The sequence below is a fragment of the Mixophyes fleayi genome, chromosome 7 (assembly GCF_038048845.1).
Source record: "Mixophyes fleayi isolate aMixFle1 chromosome 7, aMixFle1.hap1, whole genome shotgun sequence".
Lineage (NCBI taxonomy): Eukaryota > Metazoa > Chordata > Amphibia > Anura > Limnodynastidae > Mixophyes > Mixophyes fleayi.
In genome coordinates, this window is record NC_134408.1 from 131,472,228 (window position 1) to 131,490,174 (window position 17,947).

At 38.9% G+C, this 17,947-nt stretch overlaps 1 protein-coding gene across 2 annotated transcripts in view; it reads left to right on the top strand.

Annotated features, from left to right (window-relative positions):
• The first annotated feature begins 9,349 nt into the window (after positions 1-9,349).
• DPP4 (dipeptidyl peptidase 4) overlaps positions 9,350-17,947 on the top strand; it is an 88,827-nt gene continuing 80,229 nt past the window's right edge. For both annotated transcript variants that reach the window (XM_075180756.1, XM_075180757.1), the window contains exons 1-3: positions 9,350-9,449; positions 16,623-16,663; positions 17,044-17,131. In XM_075180756.1, the coding sequence (XP_075036857.1) occupies positions 9,407-9,449; positions 16,623-16,663; positions 17,044-17,131 (172 nt within the window). In that variant the 5' untranslated portion in view covers positions 9,350-9,406. The remainder of the gene's footprint in view (positions 9,450-16,622; positions 16,664-17,043; positions 17,132-17,947) is intronic.

Consider the following 17,947-nt stretch of genomic DNA (forward strand, 5'->3'; position numbering starts at 1 on the left):
AAAATGAACTGTACATAGAATTTACTCCAATCATGTCAGAATACAAAGGGTTACCCTGTTTGAAATGTTTATTACAAAAGTGCTAAGCTTTCAAAATATTAACTAGCAGCCTTAAATAAAGTTTTTCAAGCGTAATGTTTATTGTTGCTTAATTTGTAGTTTACCTGCAAAGAATAAAAACTTTAACGGAGATGAGGAATATCATGGTACATCTATATATATATATATATATATACACACACGGCACAGTGTTAAACTCATACTTAACAACTTTCCAAAGTTGGCTTCCGGGAGCCTGCTGGGGGAGGTGGGCGTGAGGGGGGCGGGGCTCCAAAATTGTTCCATTTTGGACCCGCCCCCCGTGACGTAATGACGCAAACGCGTCATTTTACACCAGGGGACGGGGCCAAATGCCGCAATTCTCCGGGCCTAATTCTGCCCACTACACTAGGAAGTGGGCAGATGCGGGAGATTGCCATACTCTCCCGGGAGTCCGTGAGACTCACCTGAAATGCGGGAGTCTCCTGGACATTCTGGGAGAGTTGGCAAGTATAGTTAAACGGACACTTTTCTTAATACAGTGCCTGTAGAAATTCATCATAACCTGTTATTACCTTTTGTCATATTACATCATGGAAATTGAAATAAATTAAATCAAACTTTTTCCAGCTGTATATACACATAATAACTCTCAACGTCAAAGTGAAAATAACAGTTAAAAAAATGTTCTTAACAATCAATATAATTTAATTGCTAAAATACCCAGTTTTAATAAGTGAGCCTACCCTTAGACCAGTGTTTCCCAACTCCAGTCCTCAAGTACCCCTAACAGTGCAGGTTTTCCATATCTCCTTGTTGGAGCACAGGTGTAATCATGACTGACAAACCTGCACTGTAATGGGTACTTGAGGACCAAGATAGGGAAACATTGCCTTAGACGATTCAGCATAGAAACTAGCATGATGATGGGTAGCACAGAGCATAGCATAGCAAAACGGAGGGGTATTTGGTAGAGCTAGGAAGACAGGTTCATTTAAATTTGCTTTAGCCCTGTGACAGCTGATTATAAAGCTTATGGAAGAGACAATGCCTAGTGGATCTATTTTATTTTATTAGTGACAGACCAGAGTAGATTAATGTAATGAAAGATTAATTGGAAAAGGCAGGTAATTAACATACAAAGACAGACAGGAACATTTAATATTTCAATACAAAATGAAGGCTGGAAAGTCCTTTTTACTGAAATGCTTCACTCAAGATGGATCCAGTCATGTGCCATAATACAGTGCTGTCCTTATAGGAGAGTCTGCTCACTCCCCACACACTAGCAGTTTAATCCAGGCCTCTCCCATGAAGTAATTTGTTTTATTTATTTACCTCACAAATGGCCCTGCTTTAATCTGTTCTTAGCATTTCTGCTGGCTCCTACTGGCACCTCAGCCTGACGACGTCATTAGTGCATATCCACGCCGCTTAAATATGCAGGGACCAAGCACCTCTGATTACACAGCCCAACAAAAAAATATATATTTTTAGTTGCTAAGGATATTTTAACAAATGTATGGTATTTTGTGGTTGCTGAAATCAAAAATGAAAGTATTTTTGCCCCGAGGTGGCTCTAGTTCCTGAGATAATAGATACTCTGCATATGGGAATCTGCCAGAATATTCCATAAGGTGAGACACGCAAATATTCTGGGTGTTCACGTGATCATCTTAGAATATTCCCCCTCCGTATATAAGTGATCGGTCACCCAACCAGCAGTCAGTTGACAGTTGGCAGTTGAGCGGTTCGCTTTGTCTATTATGTTTTTCTTGTTTCTCGTCTGTGTAAAATATTTTTTATACATGTAGTTACTGTAAATAAGTCTAGTTGTATACAAAGTGGTTCTTCAAGAGAAAACATGACTGTAGGTGCAATGAACATCATTAACGAGCCATTGGTTGACAGGGAAAATCATTCTCCCACTATTCCATATCAAACTGGGACTAATGAAACAATTTGTTAAGGCCTTAGGCAAAGATGGCGTTTGCTTAAAATACATTTGTAGATCGTTCCCTGGACTCAGTATGGAAAACCTAAAAGCTGGAATCTTTGCCCTTAAATTTGTAAACTTATCAAGGATTCTAATTTCACCAAATTTCTGAATAGTGTTGAAGCTTCTGCCTGGTGCAGTTATGTCTCAGTTGTCAAGAACTTCTTGGGTAACCACAAAGTAGACAATTATGAACAACTGGTGCAAAACATGCTCACAAAAATTAAATATTTGGGTACTGCTATGAATTCTGGATAATCTTGGTGATTTTAGTGAGGAACAAGGGGAGCGGTTTCATCAATATATCAAGGTGATGGAGAGAAGATGTCAAGGCAGATGGGACAGACACATGGTGGCTCACTATTGCTGGAGCCTCCAACGTGATTGTACTGACCAGTGTTATCACTGTGGACAGTGTTGATCGGCCCCCTCTGGTAGGGGGTGGAGCTCCCAGGCTTTGAGCCCACCAGGGGTTTCACTGGTACCCCAGTGGGCCAGTCCGACACTGCTTACAAGTGTTTCTCTTTAGATATGTCGGATTACAGTGTGGAAAATGAGGACTGTCACATTCTCTATGTTTCTGGCCATAATGTGATGTAAAAATTGTCTATGTCATTTTTAAGCAGAGAAAAAAAGGGTATCTGGGCATATCATAAGAGTCAAAACTTCTTATCTGTATAACAAACCCCAGTTATTTCCAAACCTCTACACATAATGCAAGGATTCCAAGACTTCTCCCGTGCTGCCCCTAATCTTTGGAACTCCCCATCCCGTCTCACTCGACTCTCCCCCAACCTTTAGTCCTTCAAATGCTCACTCAAAACTCACCTTTTCAAGCTCGCCTATCTTACTACCTCCTAACCATTCTATCCATCACCTCCTCTTCCTCGCCTGCCATCTTCATTTTCTTCCAGCTAGTCGTACTGTCTCTCACCCCCCTCCCTCTAGAATGTAAGCTCTCTCAGGCAGGGTCCTCTCTACCTATTGCCCCACGTCTGTCCACTGTCTGAGCTCCTTGTATGTCCCATCATATCTTTTGCTGCACTCTCTGTGAGTCCCCATAGCATTACTCACACTCATCTGTGCTACTTATGTGTATTACCTCATCTAAATAAAAAAATAATAGTAATAATTATAAAAAAAAGGAGTGCAATTGCATTTTTTTGCATGCTGGGATAGTACTGGCTTATTTTGCATGTAACACACAAATACTGTACAACATTATTATTATACTGCAATTTATAGTTGAGCTAGGACACGCTCCCTGTCATCTCTAACTCTTTCTGTACATTTTATGCACCCCCCATCCACAGAACAATATCCACATTGTATTGATTTGCAAGGATTTCATCCTATATGTTACCATTGCTATATCTGGATATAGTCCTCCTATATTTTTCAGCTACTATTTATAAATGAGGGATAGTAAATCTCATAATCTTATAATTTGCACCTAGGTGGAAATTAAAGGTTAGGAATATCTGCCACTTTTATAGAAAAGATTATTGTTTGTAACTTTTTTCTGGTATGTTTTCCTTGAAAGGACAAGGCATCCACCAATTACATAGTGGGTGTTTCTATCTGCTTGAATAGTTCGGCCTCACTATCCATTATATCCTATATATTCATTCGTAGCAGCTATCCTTAATATCTCTCCAATGGTGATATCACAACCCCATTTGATAGTTTTACAATTCCGACCCTTTACTCATTGAGACTGTCATTTTTTTTACAGTAGATAAAATTAACCCTACTGTAGGAGACGCTACCGGCACTCACTTCCGGGTTTGTGAAGTCACTAACGATGTCATTACCCAACGTACGTTTCACCAGGGCGGACTTGTCATGTGTGGTCCGGTGCATGAGCCCGTTGCGCACTCTCCGGCTCAGGATGAGAGATGAGAGATGGCAAACTCAAATTAATAAACTAGGAGACAAAGACTTTCATAGAAATATAGTAACCTGCCATGAGTAACTTTGAATGATTTGCAAAAGGAACTGAGCTGTTCCGCCTGGTACACCTAATTCCACAAGGGGAAATAAAAGTATACTTCAGCATGGTTTGAATTCAGATAAACGTTACAGCTATATAGGAAAGAAAAAGTGGGAAAATTACCTGGAATAACTTATGTATGTATTGTTGTAGAGGGGGTTACATACTGGTGCATTGAATCCGAAAAGAAAAAAAAATTCAGATGTGAACCATGTAGATATAACGCATTGTTCAGAGTTAACCTACTCAATCCACACTGTACATTTCAGCAACAATGGAGGGGATTTCCATTTGGCAAACATAGGGGCATGGTGACAAGAATTGCATTGTTGTGGCCCAATGCCACAATTTACAGATACGCACAGCGGGGCCAGATGACGTCATTCTAGTGAAGTTGGCTGGATGTTGGAGGGTGGCCTTTACTCCCGAGAATCTGGGGACTCCCTGAAATTTTGGGCCCTCAATCCCTTCCCTCCTAACATGACAACCTGCTGCAGAAGAGTGAAAGACCATGGTGGAGATAGTCATTAAAAAGAAACACTTTTGTTATTTCATTTTTATTCTCCGCTCAAACTGTTGTATCATGTTATCCATTGATAAAAATACAGGAAAAGGGGGATTTCGAGTCATGCTTTTGTTTGCCAACTTAATAGATTTCAAACTGAAAGTTTTTAAGGCTATTTAGTTGTCTTGAAAGCTTGCAATTTTAATCTATCTAGTTAAGCAACAGTTTAAATCTCTTCTCTTCTCCAGCCTTTAGCCCGGTATACACATCCTATGACTATATGAATATGAAAACATATATTAACATGTATTATTATTAGTATAGGATAGCTGGAAAAGAGGAAGACCAGGGGATCTAGAAAAGCACTGCGTTCAAGCGCTCCCATGTGACAACACACTTAATCATTTTTAATGCTATATTATATTGGCTAAAAAGTCAAGCAAGAAGTACCCATTACACAGCAGTAATCTTAGATTCTTACGCACTCTCAACTTCTGTGTTGCAAATAATCAGCAGAAAACATCATAGTACTGCACAGTGCATGTTGTTCTCTATCTCTGGCATGTCCCTATGGGACATTTACAGCCAAATACATATAAGCACATTACACTCTTGGGACAGATGTGTAAAAGTTGCCAATATTACCAGCAGCTTTCTGGGTCACACGCTGATATACTCAATGATAGAGACATTCTTTCCACTAAGGGTTCTGACCAGTTCATCCCAATCACTGATTGCTTTCAACACAAATACTGTACTAATGAAAATCATTGCTCGCATTTCGGTTTGGAATAAGAAATTATTTACTTTTAAGGCTAAGCAGTAAATGTAAAACAATTAATAATAATTATAACAAAAAAGCAGTAATACAATGTAGCAAATACACTGAAGGGACTCCTAAATACCTAGGGGTAAATTTATTAAACTGCAGGTTTGAAAAAGTGGAGATGCTGCCTATAGCAACAAATCAGATTTTATCTGTCATTTTGTAGAACACACTAAATAAATGAAAGCTAGAATCTGATTGGTTGTTATAGGCAACATCTCCACTTTTTCAAACCTGCAGTTTAATAAATATACCCCCTAGACTAATCCCATTCAAGCTTTGGAGTCTGGCAATATTGTCCAAAAGTTCTTAAAGCCCGGGTGTGGACCTGTAGGACATAAGGTATTACATAAGCATTTGAGACTATGGGTCCAAATATGTTTGTGGTGAATGGATTCCTGTAAATTTATTGGCAGTGATGACTTGGTCAAATAAATACGGTTCCTTACTTACACTCTATTCGTTTCTGCATGCAAGCGTGGTTCAGAGTGAGCTTCTTACCCGATGTTGAGGGACTTTGTGAGTGTTTGATAAGGTCACTTTGCTGATATAAGGTCTTTGGTGTGTAGCTATGCAGTCAACTTGGGCAGGGATTCCCCGGTGTCTCCTGCTCAATGACATGTAGTCTTTTGCTTACACAGACCGGGGGCTCCAGTGAAAGGGTATTTCAATGCAAAATGATGTTTGGTCTGTTTAAACCTACGCATTTCGTTGGTTATCGGCTTAGTCAGGCATACTAAGTATGGCTAGTTGTAAAGAAGGCCTTTTAATTTCTTTTGCTGATACATATGCAAGCTTTGGTCCCCATGGATACTGTTCAAACTAGAGAGTTTGGATGGATTGTAAAACTTTACTTAGTCCAAGCACTTATAAATCAGGAACTTGGGACAGAGGAAATCAATACATAGTAAAGGCTGAATTGCAGTAAATATGAAACATATAATAATTGATGTTATCTTATGCATGCAGACGGGATCCTGCAAACTTAATGATATACATATAAAGAAATTGGGAAAAAATGTTGCATGGATGTTAAGTGCATCTGCAATGGAATAATAATTTGTATTGAATGATAGTGAGAAATCTGTCGCTTACCTGTGCAGAATAAGACTTATGATTTAAGGAAGGTATGCATGCAAAGACTACAAGATACAAAAACTGGGAAAATACAGCTGTTCTTAAACAAGTCCAAATAAGAAATCTTCTGCTGGAACGTTAAGAGAAGGAGAAAAGGGTACAGAACGTAATGGCCCTCAGATATAATGTATAAGAGATTATGACATATATACAAAAGGACTGCATATACTGTGTTGTTTTATATTCACTTATGGAGGCAGAATGATATAGGGATTTTGTTTTAGTATTTGTTTGATGGATCGGGGGGGCTCTGTGCGTTAAAGTAATGACGCCAGCTCTAGACTTATATTAAGACCTCTTGATCCATTTAAGGAATATATCCATTTGGTTTCTTCCTTCGCGATTTTGGCTCCGCAACTAGCTCCCCTCCATGATTTTGTAACTTTCTTAATCCCAGTGAAGTTCAGTGCAGACGGATTGTTTTACAAAGTATTGTGTGTGTTTAAATGTTACTTCTGATGTTCCTCAGATGTTCTGCAATTCTCCTGATCGTTCCTCCCACATGTTGTAATCCACATGGGCATTCTAGCAGGTATATGACGACAGTCAAGTTACAAGTGATCTTTCCTTGATCAGGTAATTATTTTGAGTGGTATTAGATGTAAAGCTCTCTGTGGGTTTTTTCGTATTGTACCTCAATTTGCGACATGCTAAGAATCTTGTACAGTGAAAGAAACTGGATTTGTTTTCTTGTAACCATGTTTCTTTGTTGGTCTGTTTCTCAATTTTCAACACACTATTGACCAATGTAGTTTTCAGGTTTTGTGCTTTTATATAAACAACTTGGGGTTTCTTCAGGAGAACTCCTTGTAGTTTTTCATCTCCCAAAAGGATGAGCCAATGTTGTCTGAGGATTTTCTCCAAATCTTTATACTGATCACTGTACTGCATAATGAACAGTAGTTGATTATTTTTCTCCTGTGTTTTTACATGTTGTTGCAGTGTGAATGCCCTATCAAACTTCTCAATTTCTTCACAATTTTTCTCTACTAGTTCTTTGACTTTCTCATAATTCCTTTCAAAGAAATTTGTGTTTTAGCATTGTTGGGGAATCTTTTATGTTAGAACAATTCCTTCTAATCCTGCAAAATTGTCCAATCGGTATATTTTTGAGCCAGAGTGGGTAATGGTTGCTAGGAGTAGGGATAAAAGAGTTGTCATTCACTTCTTTTATGTATGTTATAGTGATTTGTTAGTTGTTTTGTATAGCTATTTTCAGGTCTAAAAACTGTACTTTTTCTTGTCTTGCATCGGCTGTGAATTAGATTGAGTGGATTGGTATCAATGTATTTGATAAATTTAAAGAGTTCTGTCCCCTTTCCAAATGCAGATAATATCATCAATGTATCGTTTTCACAGTACGATATTATCTTTAAATCGGCTGTTATTCCAGATGTTTAGGTTCTCCCAATGGGCCATGAAAATATTTGGGTAGCTTGGAGCAAATTTCATGCCCATCGCAGTCCCTTTATTTGGGTATAGTGTACTCCACTGAACCAGAAATGGTTATGCTGAAAATGAACCGAATGGCTTCCAAGATGAACATATAATGATATTGTATGCTGTTTCTTGTTTTTATGTATCGTAATTGTTTCACTCTCTTATTTATTCACCTGCTCTTACTGTTATTTTACCTGTCAATAAAGCTCATTTTCTATTTCTGGTTTAGCAGCTGCTGGTTCATGTTTCTCTCACTCTATCACTGACTGACTCAGTAACACACTGACTGACTGACTGACTGACAGGCAGCCTGACTGACAGACTAACTGGACAGCTTAAAACATTATATGAAATATATTTATTTTCTTTTCATGTTGCCTCTTTTCCCTTACCCTTTTCCACTCTTGTCCCACTTGTCTCAAAACCTCTGCTTACCCACTTTTTATCACATCTCTAACTGCTCTTCATTCTCTTGGTTACAGTTCTTCATTCTATATTTCCTCTTCTCCTAAGTATTCTCATAATAATTCTCATCATTCTCATCCTTTCGCTATCCACTTCTCATTCCTCTCCACCCACTTCTCATTTGCAAACCCGTAAACTGCATGTTGTTTAAGCCAAACCGCTTGGTAATACCAGATGTGAGATGTGAGGTGGGATTGACTGACTTCACACAGGCAACTTGTATTTTGAAATTAAAAACAATAAAGTTTAAAAAATCCCCCCCCCTTACATTAACTAAATAGCTCTGCCTGCTGAGCATCTGGCTTGGTACTCTCTGTACCTCTAAGGGGGGTGAGGAGTAAAAAAAAAATCAGATCTCCTCACCTAGAGTACTATCCCAATGCCTAATAGCAATTGCGCCCTCCTAGTACCATGGTCAGTGGGTATCAGGGTAAAAAAATATTAGAGTGACAACCTATTATGGCATGACAAGCTGATGATTACGGCTTCTTCTATCTTTGCTCCTCCAGCACCTATGCACTTAAGCAGCATCTACACCTTGGAATTTAAGTTGCATGTGTCTTAAGATAAAGCAACACTAAATGCATAGACAAAAATTCAAATGTTCAAATGTATTTTTGTGTCTATTTTGGGCCAGCATTTTTTCATGCATTGAGGCCTATTATTCCTGTAGTATCACTTGGATATATCACAGGTTGTACTCCTAATTATGCCGTTGGCTCTCTATAAATAAACTACGAACAAGGAACTTGTCAAAGCTGCCTCTTAAGCCAAGTAAATAATGACATCTTTATATAGCATATGCAGTGCATATCATTTCACCAGTGTCCTGATATAATGCAGCAGAACAGGTTAGAGGAGTTAGACCACGGATTTGTTAGGCGTTTCCTGATTTGAAAAGCAGTGAATTTACGCTTTGATACTTTTGTTTCAGCATGTTCTCTTTGAGTTGTGTTTATTGTGCTAGAGTGTTGTTTTGTTTTACGTTTCTTTTTATTTCCAGTTATGTCATATATCCCATTGATAAAAGATCCCTTCAGTATGGATGGTAAGTGACCTTTTTTGTTTAACAAATCTACAAATATTAACATGCAGAAAAGGAGAGCATTTCATTGATAGGACTGTGTGTCAAAGTGAAACTCTTTTCTAACATGTTTAATCTTTATTCTACACTGTACAAAGTTTAGCTGTATTTGACTGTTTTAAAAAATAAATCTCTCTGTACAATATGCTTTACAGATGATAATACTAAAACAAATATATATATATATTGCATTGCCAGGTGCAAAAGCAAAATATGGGGAAGGACCTGGCAATGTTCGTCCACCTTTCCAAGGCCCGTGCTCTGCTCTTCTGAGCACGCACGTTGGGTAGCCCCTGCGTTGTGACCCTCGGGAGTTGGGACCCTCACCTATTCGACAGTGATAGTTCTGCCAGTGGTTACAATACATCATGTGACCTCATTTGCCTCTGACAGGCAGCTGATGTCACAGAATGGGAGGAGCACATCTAAAACATTGTTTCTTCACGTCACATGGTCTGTCAAGCAATCGCACGATAGAATACAACCCCCAGCAGAGCCAGTCAGTACTGCATCTCCCTGTGACACTTTGTGAGTTGTTTGAATAGGGCTCCAAAACCAGTAATTTTGGGGTCCCATAAATTAGGAGGACCAGGCAGAACATTGGGCTTAGTTTGATTGAGCTCCTCAAACACAGGAATATGGAAACCATCTTAGGATAAAAGGAGATTTGGAGCTCAGATCAAGCAAAGCTGGATTTTCCCTACTCTCTCACATTCATTTCTGACTGTCAGAACAACAAACTAATAAATGAAGGCCCTTGCAGCTTTAATACGCAGTGTCGTATGAGGGCAGAGATGGAGGCTGGCCTCTGTGCAGTGATTTTTACAACACTTTATCACAAGACAGATCTGGGGTAAGAGTTACAAAACAGAACATATCCATGTGGTACACAGATTTTTTACTGAGCACCTTCAAAACAAAACATAACAATTGAATATTTTTATTAGCTACATATATTGTAGTTACTCTTCGCATTGCAAAGCTATTATTTATATTTTTTCTATAAAAACAATTAAAGTGAATTTCCTTAATGCAATATCCTATGTGTCCCTCCTTTAGACCCAAATCCCTCTCAATCTCTTTTTTTCTTCCAAATTACTCCTCTTTGGTGCTGATAAAGATCAATATAAAAAATAGTAAATTGTCTCCAGTTTGGCCCTTTAATCTATATTTGTATACACTTGCTGCATTAGTATGTTTTAGTTTTTTGTACCATATATGTTAATATTCCCAACTGCAAATTCAGAACAAAACAGGTCACCCCCCCTAAACCGTAATCGTTTTAGGCCCCTTTTCTGACAGATCACCTCCAAAAATATATTTTGTTATCCAAAAGTTTACTATGAGGTCAATATCTCTCAACATTCTTGATTTTTTGCATTATAATCCTGATTTTGGGAGGTGAAAAGAAGTGTGGGCAGCACGGTGGCTAGATGGTTACAGCACTGGGGGTCATGAGTTCAATTCCCGACCATGGCCTCATCTGTGAGGAGATTGTATGTTCTCCCCATGTTTGCGTGGGTTTCCTCCAGGTGCTCTGGTTTCCTCCCACACTCCAAAAACATACTGGTAGGTTAATTGGCTGCTAACAAATTGACCCTAGTCTGTGTGTCTGTCTGTCTGTCTGTCTGTCTGTGTGTGTGCGTGTGTGTGCGTGTGTGTGTGTGTGTGTGCGTGTGTGTGTGTGTGTGTGTGTGTGTGTGTGTGTGTGTGTGTATGTATGTGTGTGTGTGTGTGTGTGCGTGTGTGTGTGTGTTATGGAATTTAGACTGTAAACCCCAGTGGGGAAGGGACTGATGTGAGTGTGTTCTCTGTACAGCGCTGCGGAATCAGTGGCGCTATATAAATAAATGGTGATGATGATAGCATACAGGAAGGGTGTGATCACATGAAATAAGTGTTGTTTGGGGCATGCTTTGGGCAGATCTCAGGTGTAGCTTAATTTGTCGCTATTCTCCATCAAAGAATAATGTTAGGTATGTATGTTTGTTAACTCAAGCAGTATATGTTTTCTTATAACATAAACATAAATTGTCTACACTATCTGTAAGGTATCGTGGGGTGTAAATATACACACTTCTTACACCTGGCGAATGCCTGGCACAGATATTACACACCTTGAGATGTGTCCAACACAACATAAGCAGGTTAAAAAAAAGTACATTCCCTTAGTGCATTCTGAAGCACCCACTTCTAAATGAGCCCTATGGTGCCACTACTCCAACTTTTCCTGCTCTGGACCACCGAAGGAGAAGAATCAGAGACATATTTTCAATTATGCATCTGAATATTTAAGGTTGTTTTTAGCCAATTTATTCTACTTTTTCATTATTATCTAAAGTTACAGATTCCGTACAGAGTGGCCTTCACACATTTTTGCACTTTGTCCCTGACTAATAAGGAGTTAAAATGTGTTGTGTAGATTCTTTCCTTAGACCCATGAAGGGAGTGTTGCGGGAAACTTGATGTAATCCAATGTCCAGCCAAGTGGCATTGGCTATTTTTTTTTTTGCAGATTTCTTGGTTTAAGTATTCAGCCTTTGTGTTGCCTTAAACAAAGTAAACTTAGGGTACTTTATATATACAGCTCTGTGATTGTATGTGCCTATTTTATCTACACATTTTTATATGAGGATTTGTGCATCGAGTTGGTGATATCTGCAGCAGGAGCAAATGATTGCAATTTCTGATGGAAGCAGCTAAGCCAGGCCTGGCCAACCTACGACTCTCCATTTATTGTGAAACTACGAGTCCCAGCATGCTCGGCAAGCAGATGGCCAGCTGATAGCTGGCAAGGCACTTGTAGTATCACAACCCCTGGAGAGCCACAGGTTGGCCTGGCCTGGGCTTGGTGTATGCTGAATGCAGGAATGCATATTTTAATGAGATTCACTTTAGGGCAGCACAGCTTCTTTCCCACCACATACAGAGCTCATAAGCCATCCAATCATTCCAATGAGACAACTTTTGTACCAATCAGGTACATTTAATGCAGGCTAACATGTTTATAATACATTTGCCTACTCTCCCAAATTCCGGGTAGGTCTCCCGGACTCCTGGAAGTGCAGGCAATCCTCCCGTATTCTGTCTACTTTGCGCCTCAATGAAATTCGCGGAATCACGTCATTGTTGCCCCGCCCCCCCCCCACAACACATGTCAATTTGGTAGAGAGGGGGGTTCGTGGGGGCAAAATGTGCGATCGGCCCGCCCTCCCACCACGCCCCTTCCTTTTCTTCCTAAATATAAAAGTATTGTCTATAAATGCAAAAATACCCATGTAATAAAAACATTTAAACTTCTAAATGTGACATTTGCTATATAAACAGTTTAGTTTGCGGCTCTATTGGGACAGCACTGATGTGAAGGTATAAAATGTTTTCATTATACAGGACTGCAGAATGTGTATCGGCTATAAAAAATAAAGGATAATAGCTCTATTCTATTTCTGGTGTTCCAATGTAAACTCAAATTTCTACAGTTTTAATCAGCATCTAACACAGTATAACCTGCCACTATTTCTGCCTATGTGAAAGTCATCTTCTTCCACTGCCACAGACTGACTTTAATGCATGATGCTGTCAGCAGAGAAGGTAACATAACTGACCCACTTTTCATACTATTACAGCAAATGGCAAAACTAATACAGCATATGTTATAAGCCCATTCCCCTAAACCTAACTTCCTGCCGGTGGCTTCTAATTCAATGTCTATTTTTATCCTTATTTGATTTGTATCTGTACCTCTGGGAGGGGTGTTTTTTTTAAATCATTGGTAAATTACATTTATTTATTTTATACAATTGGGATGTGTTAGGAGAAGTCATACAGCAACTGTCGCCTAGGTGAGTAACAAATGTGAGCCTGGTCCTGTAAGTCTTAATATAAGAAAATTCCCGAAGGTTTAGTGTTTGCTATAAATTTCATATGGGTGAGAACAGGACGTGGAAACCTACACTCCACTCGTGAGGCTGTGCCAACCGCCTTATGTGTAGTGGCACTGTCACAAACAAAAATGAACAACCGGACATCCTGGAAATTTGTGCAGTAAACAACTGCTTTTATTTCTATGTGATGTGAGGATGGCAAAGTGGCTTTGTTAGCACAATACATTACATAGAGCCCCATTGTGCCCAAGCAAGTTATACTGTATTTTTATGTGTTTGTCATCTAATGTCCTCATTATTTATTTTGCAATCATTTGTACAAATTTATTTTAATTATTTATACAGGGCTGCCTAACTGCCGTCCCATGGGCTAAATCTGGACAATTTTTGTGCCTCCCCTTTCAATTGCAACCTCTACACACACTATTGTCTGATATAATCGTGTAACAGAATTCAGACCAGGCCCCTGTAATTTGTGGAGAGGCCACGTAGGCTTACTCCTGGGGCAGCAATGGTGCTGGGGCATCACTCTGTCTACATTACATTTCATTGTTTCCATTTATGTTTTATTACTTAAGAATTAATTATTATTGTATAGTTTTAAACATGGGCTTAATTAGGGCCAAAATTAATTTTGCTTATTTATTTTATAAAGATGGCATGCAGTGGGGGTTGCCATACAGTTATTCCAACTGGCTAGGTGGGACTTTCATTCTTAGCTCCAGGATAGGTCCATACATCTGTCAATCTTTAGTGGTTTCTTTCAACTTTTGGGATATTCGATTGGCTAAACAATTGTGATGTAATCACAGGGGATGTCTCTTCCCTTTGTAAGCTCTGCCATTGGTACTCATCGGTTAGCCTAGTTAAAGCGAGTATGTGAAACGCGCTTCGACGTTCGCCTTGCTATGTTTCATTATAATATATCCTTTTCTTATAGTCCTAGACAACAATAATTAGCGGCAATACCCCTGGTATATCCAGGACGGGAACCGCTTAGAGAAGCGTTCTTTTCTCTATCTATAAGTAGGCTACTCAAAAGATAGCATAGATTCAGGAGCGATAGCATTTCAGTATTCCACTCAGTAAGGGGATAAGCCTTTCATTTAGCTCAATCTCTATGTAGAGACTGATATCTGATATCTGAATCTGGTTCAGTGCATGTTTCAATGGTGGCACCTTGGTAATCGTCAGATATAATATTCATCTGTCTATCTAACTTTTAAATACTCATTGTTATACGGTATCAATTAGGACATCAAAAGAAATGATATAATCTTTATTGAGAGATTAACAATTTAGGATTTATAATCTTTTATTATTGTGATTATTGATTCACTACCAAATATATTTAACATAGTGAAGCGGGGCAGCAGCAGCTGCCACTTTTAAACACCAATCTTGCACTTTTGTTACTGTGCATTGTTGTTTTTAAATATTTCGCTACTGGTGGATTATTGACCATTTAGGGGTCATTTTAATATATACCCAATAAAGTTTTTTATTTTAAAATATTACTCTATCACTCTAAGAGTGCCCTCACTTACATTCCATGTTTTTATTCTTTTCCTTTATTATTATTATCTGTGAGCTATACATGGTTGGGGAGCACCACCCAAGTAACTGTTGGAATGTTATAACTCAATTATATATTATATACATCATACAGGGTGAGTGATTGCCTGGTGCGGTGAATATTTTCTTGTCATACAGATATGGAGAGCTGCATCAGAGATAGTGGTAAGGGGTGGCATAGAAATACAGAGAGTGGGGTCTCTGGAGGAGGAAAACAAATACGTGGTTGGCTGTAGAACGAACTGTATATGGGAGCAAGCATAATGTTATTAAGGGCCCTGACAAATGTACAAGGGACGGCTGGCAGTTCTTAGCCCGGTTGGTGGGGGGGGGGGGGGACTCGACTCAACAGTCTATTAGGAACATTTTAAAGGAAAAAAAATGCAGATGGCCCAGTGACCCAACCCAAGGTAGCCCACGATGGGACCGGCCCAGGGAGGCAGATGCCCCCCCAGCCCGGCCAGCCAGCTCTGAGACTCCTCAGAGGGGATGAACTTTGCTCATATAATAATCAGGGGCTGGCTTGGCTAGGGGGGCAGGGGAGTATCTGCCCCGGGCCGGTTCCATAGTGGGCTACCTTGGCTGGTTCACTGGGCTACCTGCATTTTTTTTATTATAAAAGATTCCTAATAGACTGCTGAGCCAAGTCTCGCCCCCTGGGATACAATCTGTCAACCAGCCCCTGATTACAAGCCAAGACTATTTTTTCAACTGGCATTCAGACATATTTGCACTTCTACACATTCGTCCCCGACCTTAGAATTTCCCATTTGCTGCTTTCTTAGGAAGTGTCTTTAATGATCATATACATGTTGGCTTTTGTTGCAGGTTTTGCATTGCCAGGAATTGTTCTAAGTCCATCTCTATATGACCTGTATATCAATGTTCAAAAAATATCCCCAGCAAAATTGTCCAAATTTTCACAATCGTGAAGTTTACTACCGGACTATCTCAAAATACACCTTAATAATCTCATGTAATAAGTGACGTACAAATTCCTAAAAAGTGATCGCGCTAGTTTCAAACTCCTCTAAATTAAATCAAATTCCTTTGTTTCTTCTTCTCAGAATATTGGGGAACATTGACCAGAAGAAACCAAATAAATCTTTATTCTTCCTAGCTGAAGCAGATTATGTAGCCACTCGGAAGTTAACCAACCCAGTATGTTGTGAATGTTATTATTAAAGACAGGTTTGTGATCTTACCTGGCAATCACATGAATTCGTACACGTGAATTCGTACACAGTTTATTTAAAAAGTCTCTTGACTTGGATAAAACTTAGCTGTAACTTAGCTGTGGAATTCCCAGTTTTCTCCAACCTGATTATAGACTGATTATAAACTGATCGCACACACTCCCCCTTCACAGTGCAAAACAGCTGGCAGAAACTTTTCTCTCTCTTTCCTGTACAGTTTTAAAGCTCAATCTATTGCAGTCCACTGACTCTAGGATAGTGTCTGAGCTGCTAGGAATCCGATCATGCTTTAGTGTGCCTGAAATTGCCTGCAAGGACTAAGGACTATAGAGTCCAACTTCACTTCTGCTGATTTTGATCCTCACTAATGTTTAACTATTTGTATTGAAGCTGTTAACATTGTCACTTGAGTGATCACGGGATATCTATTACTTAAACTTTTCTTTTGCTTATTTTCTTCACTGCTCCCCCTCACCCTGGAGAAGGGGAATACATTCCTCTAAGGAACTCAAGAAACATGAAGGTGAGTGATTGTAACTTACTACCTCATTAATAAACACATTTAAAGATTAAAACATATTTATTAAAATGCTTTTTTAACCAGAGATAGGAAACCTGTGTATCTCCAGCTGTCATGGAATTACAGAACAGTCTGCCCTGCCTGCCAGGGGTAGCTGGGACTTCTAGTTCCACAACAGCTAGGGGACCAGAGGTTGGCTGAACCTTTAATAAGGGTTAAGCAAAATTAAGAGGAGCACTATTGGCAGTGATCAGAGGTTTGTGCTTAGAAAGGTATGCTTAGAACTTTAGCTCACTTCAGAGATTCTGCTGGATAAGTATTGATCAATGTAAAAATGTATGCTTCCATTCTTAAACATCTGACGGTGCACTTGTGTGTTGCAGACATGGGCGAAGTGGCTGATCGGTCTGTTGGTTGGTGCAGTGGTTGTAGCTGTCATTGTTGTTCCTGTAGTACTGCTGGTGAATAAAGGTAAGACTGACAGATGTTGTAGGAGCAGCCAGCCAGCCATGGGAATAGATACATGGCCATTGAAGTAGATTGGATATATATATATATATATATATATATATATATATATATATATATATATATATATATGTGTGTGTGTATATATATTTGCATATTCACAGGCAGAGCTAAAACACACACACACACAAAAGAAACAATAGGCATATAAATGTATTTTTTTGTGTGTTTTATCCATTTTGTATTTATTTTCCCTTTAGTACTAACAGGGCAGCAGGATTTTGTCATTTTGCTAGTTTTGTAGAGGAACACATCCTTTAATAATATTCATCCTCCAAACACATGTCCAACGATTTTTACTTATAGGATTATTTTTTTTAAAAAAAAAATGATATTTATTCAGCTTTGGTTAAAACAATCCTATGATTGCTTCAAATATACAATTAATAAATGGTTCAAACAGAAAAAAAATGAAGCGCAATAGCACTTTGTACTTGTTATTTAATAAAGTGTATTAACAAGTATATAACAACAGCAACAGGAATTAAATAAAGCACTAGTTTTTTTTTATTTTTCCCATCATAACAATGGGAATACAAGAGATAACTTTATGAAATTACTGAAAAGCCAAAGTTATTTCCGTTTCTGGAATTTTCATGATAAATATTTCCCTTTATTCATATTACACCAACATATTACCCAGCTCTTTACAGATAATGTTTTGTAATAATTCACATTAGCCCCTAACACAGCCAAGCTTACATTCTAAGGGACGTATTTGCTACTAAGCCCCTTATTCCAGCAAAGAGCTGCAACTGC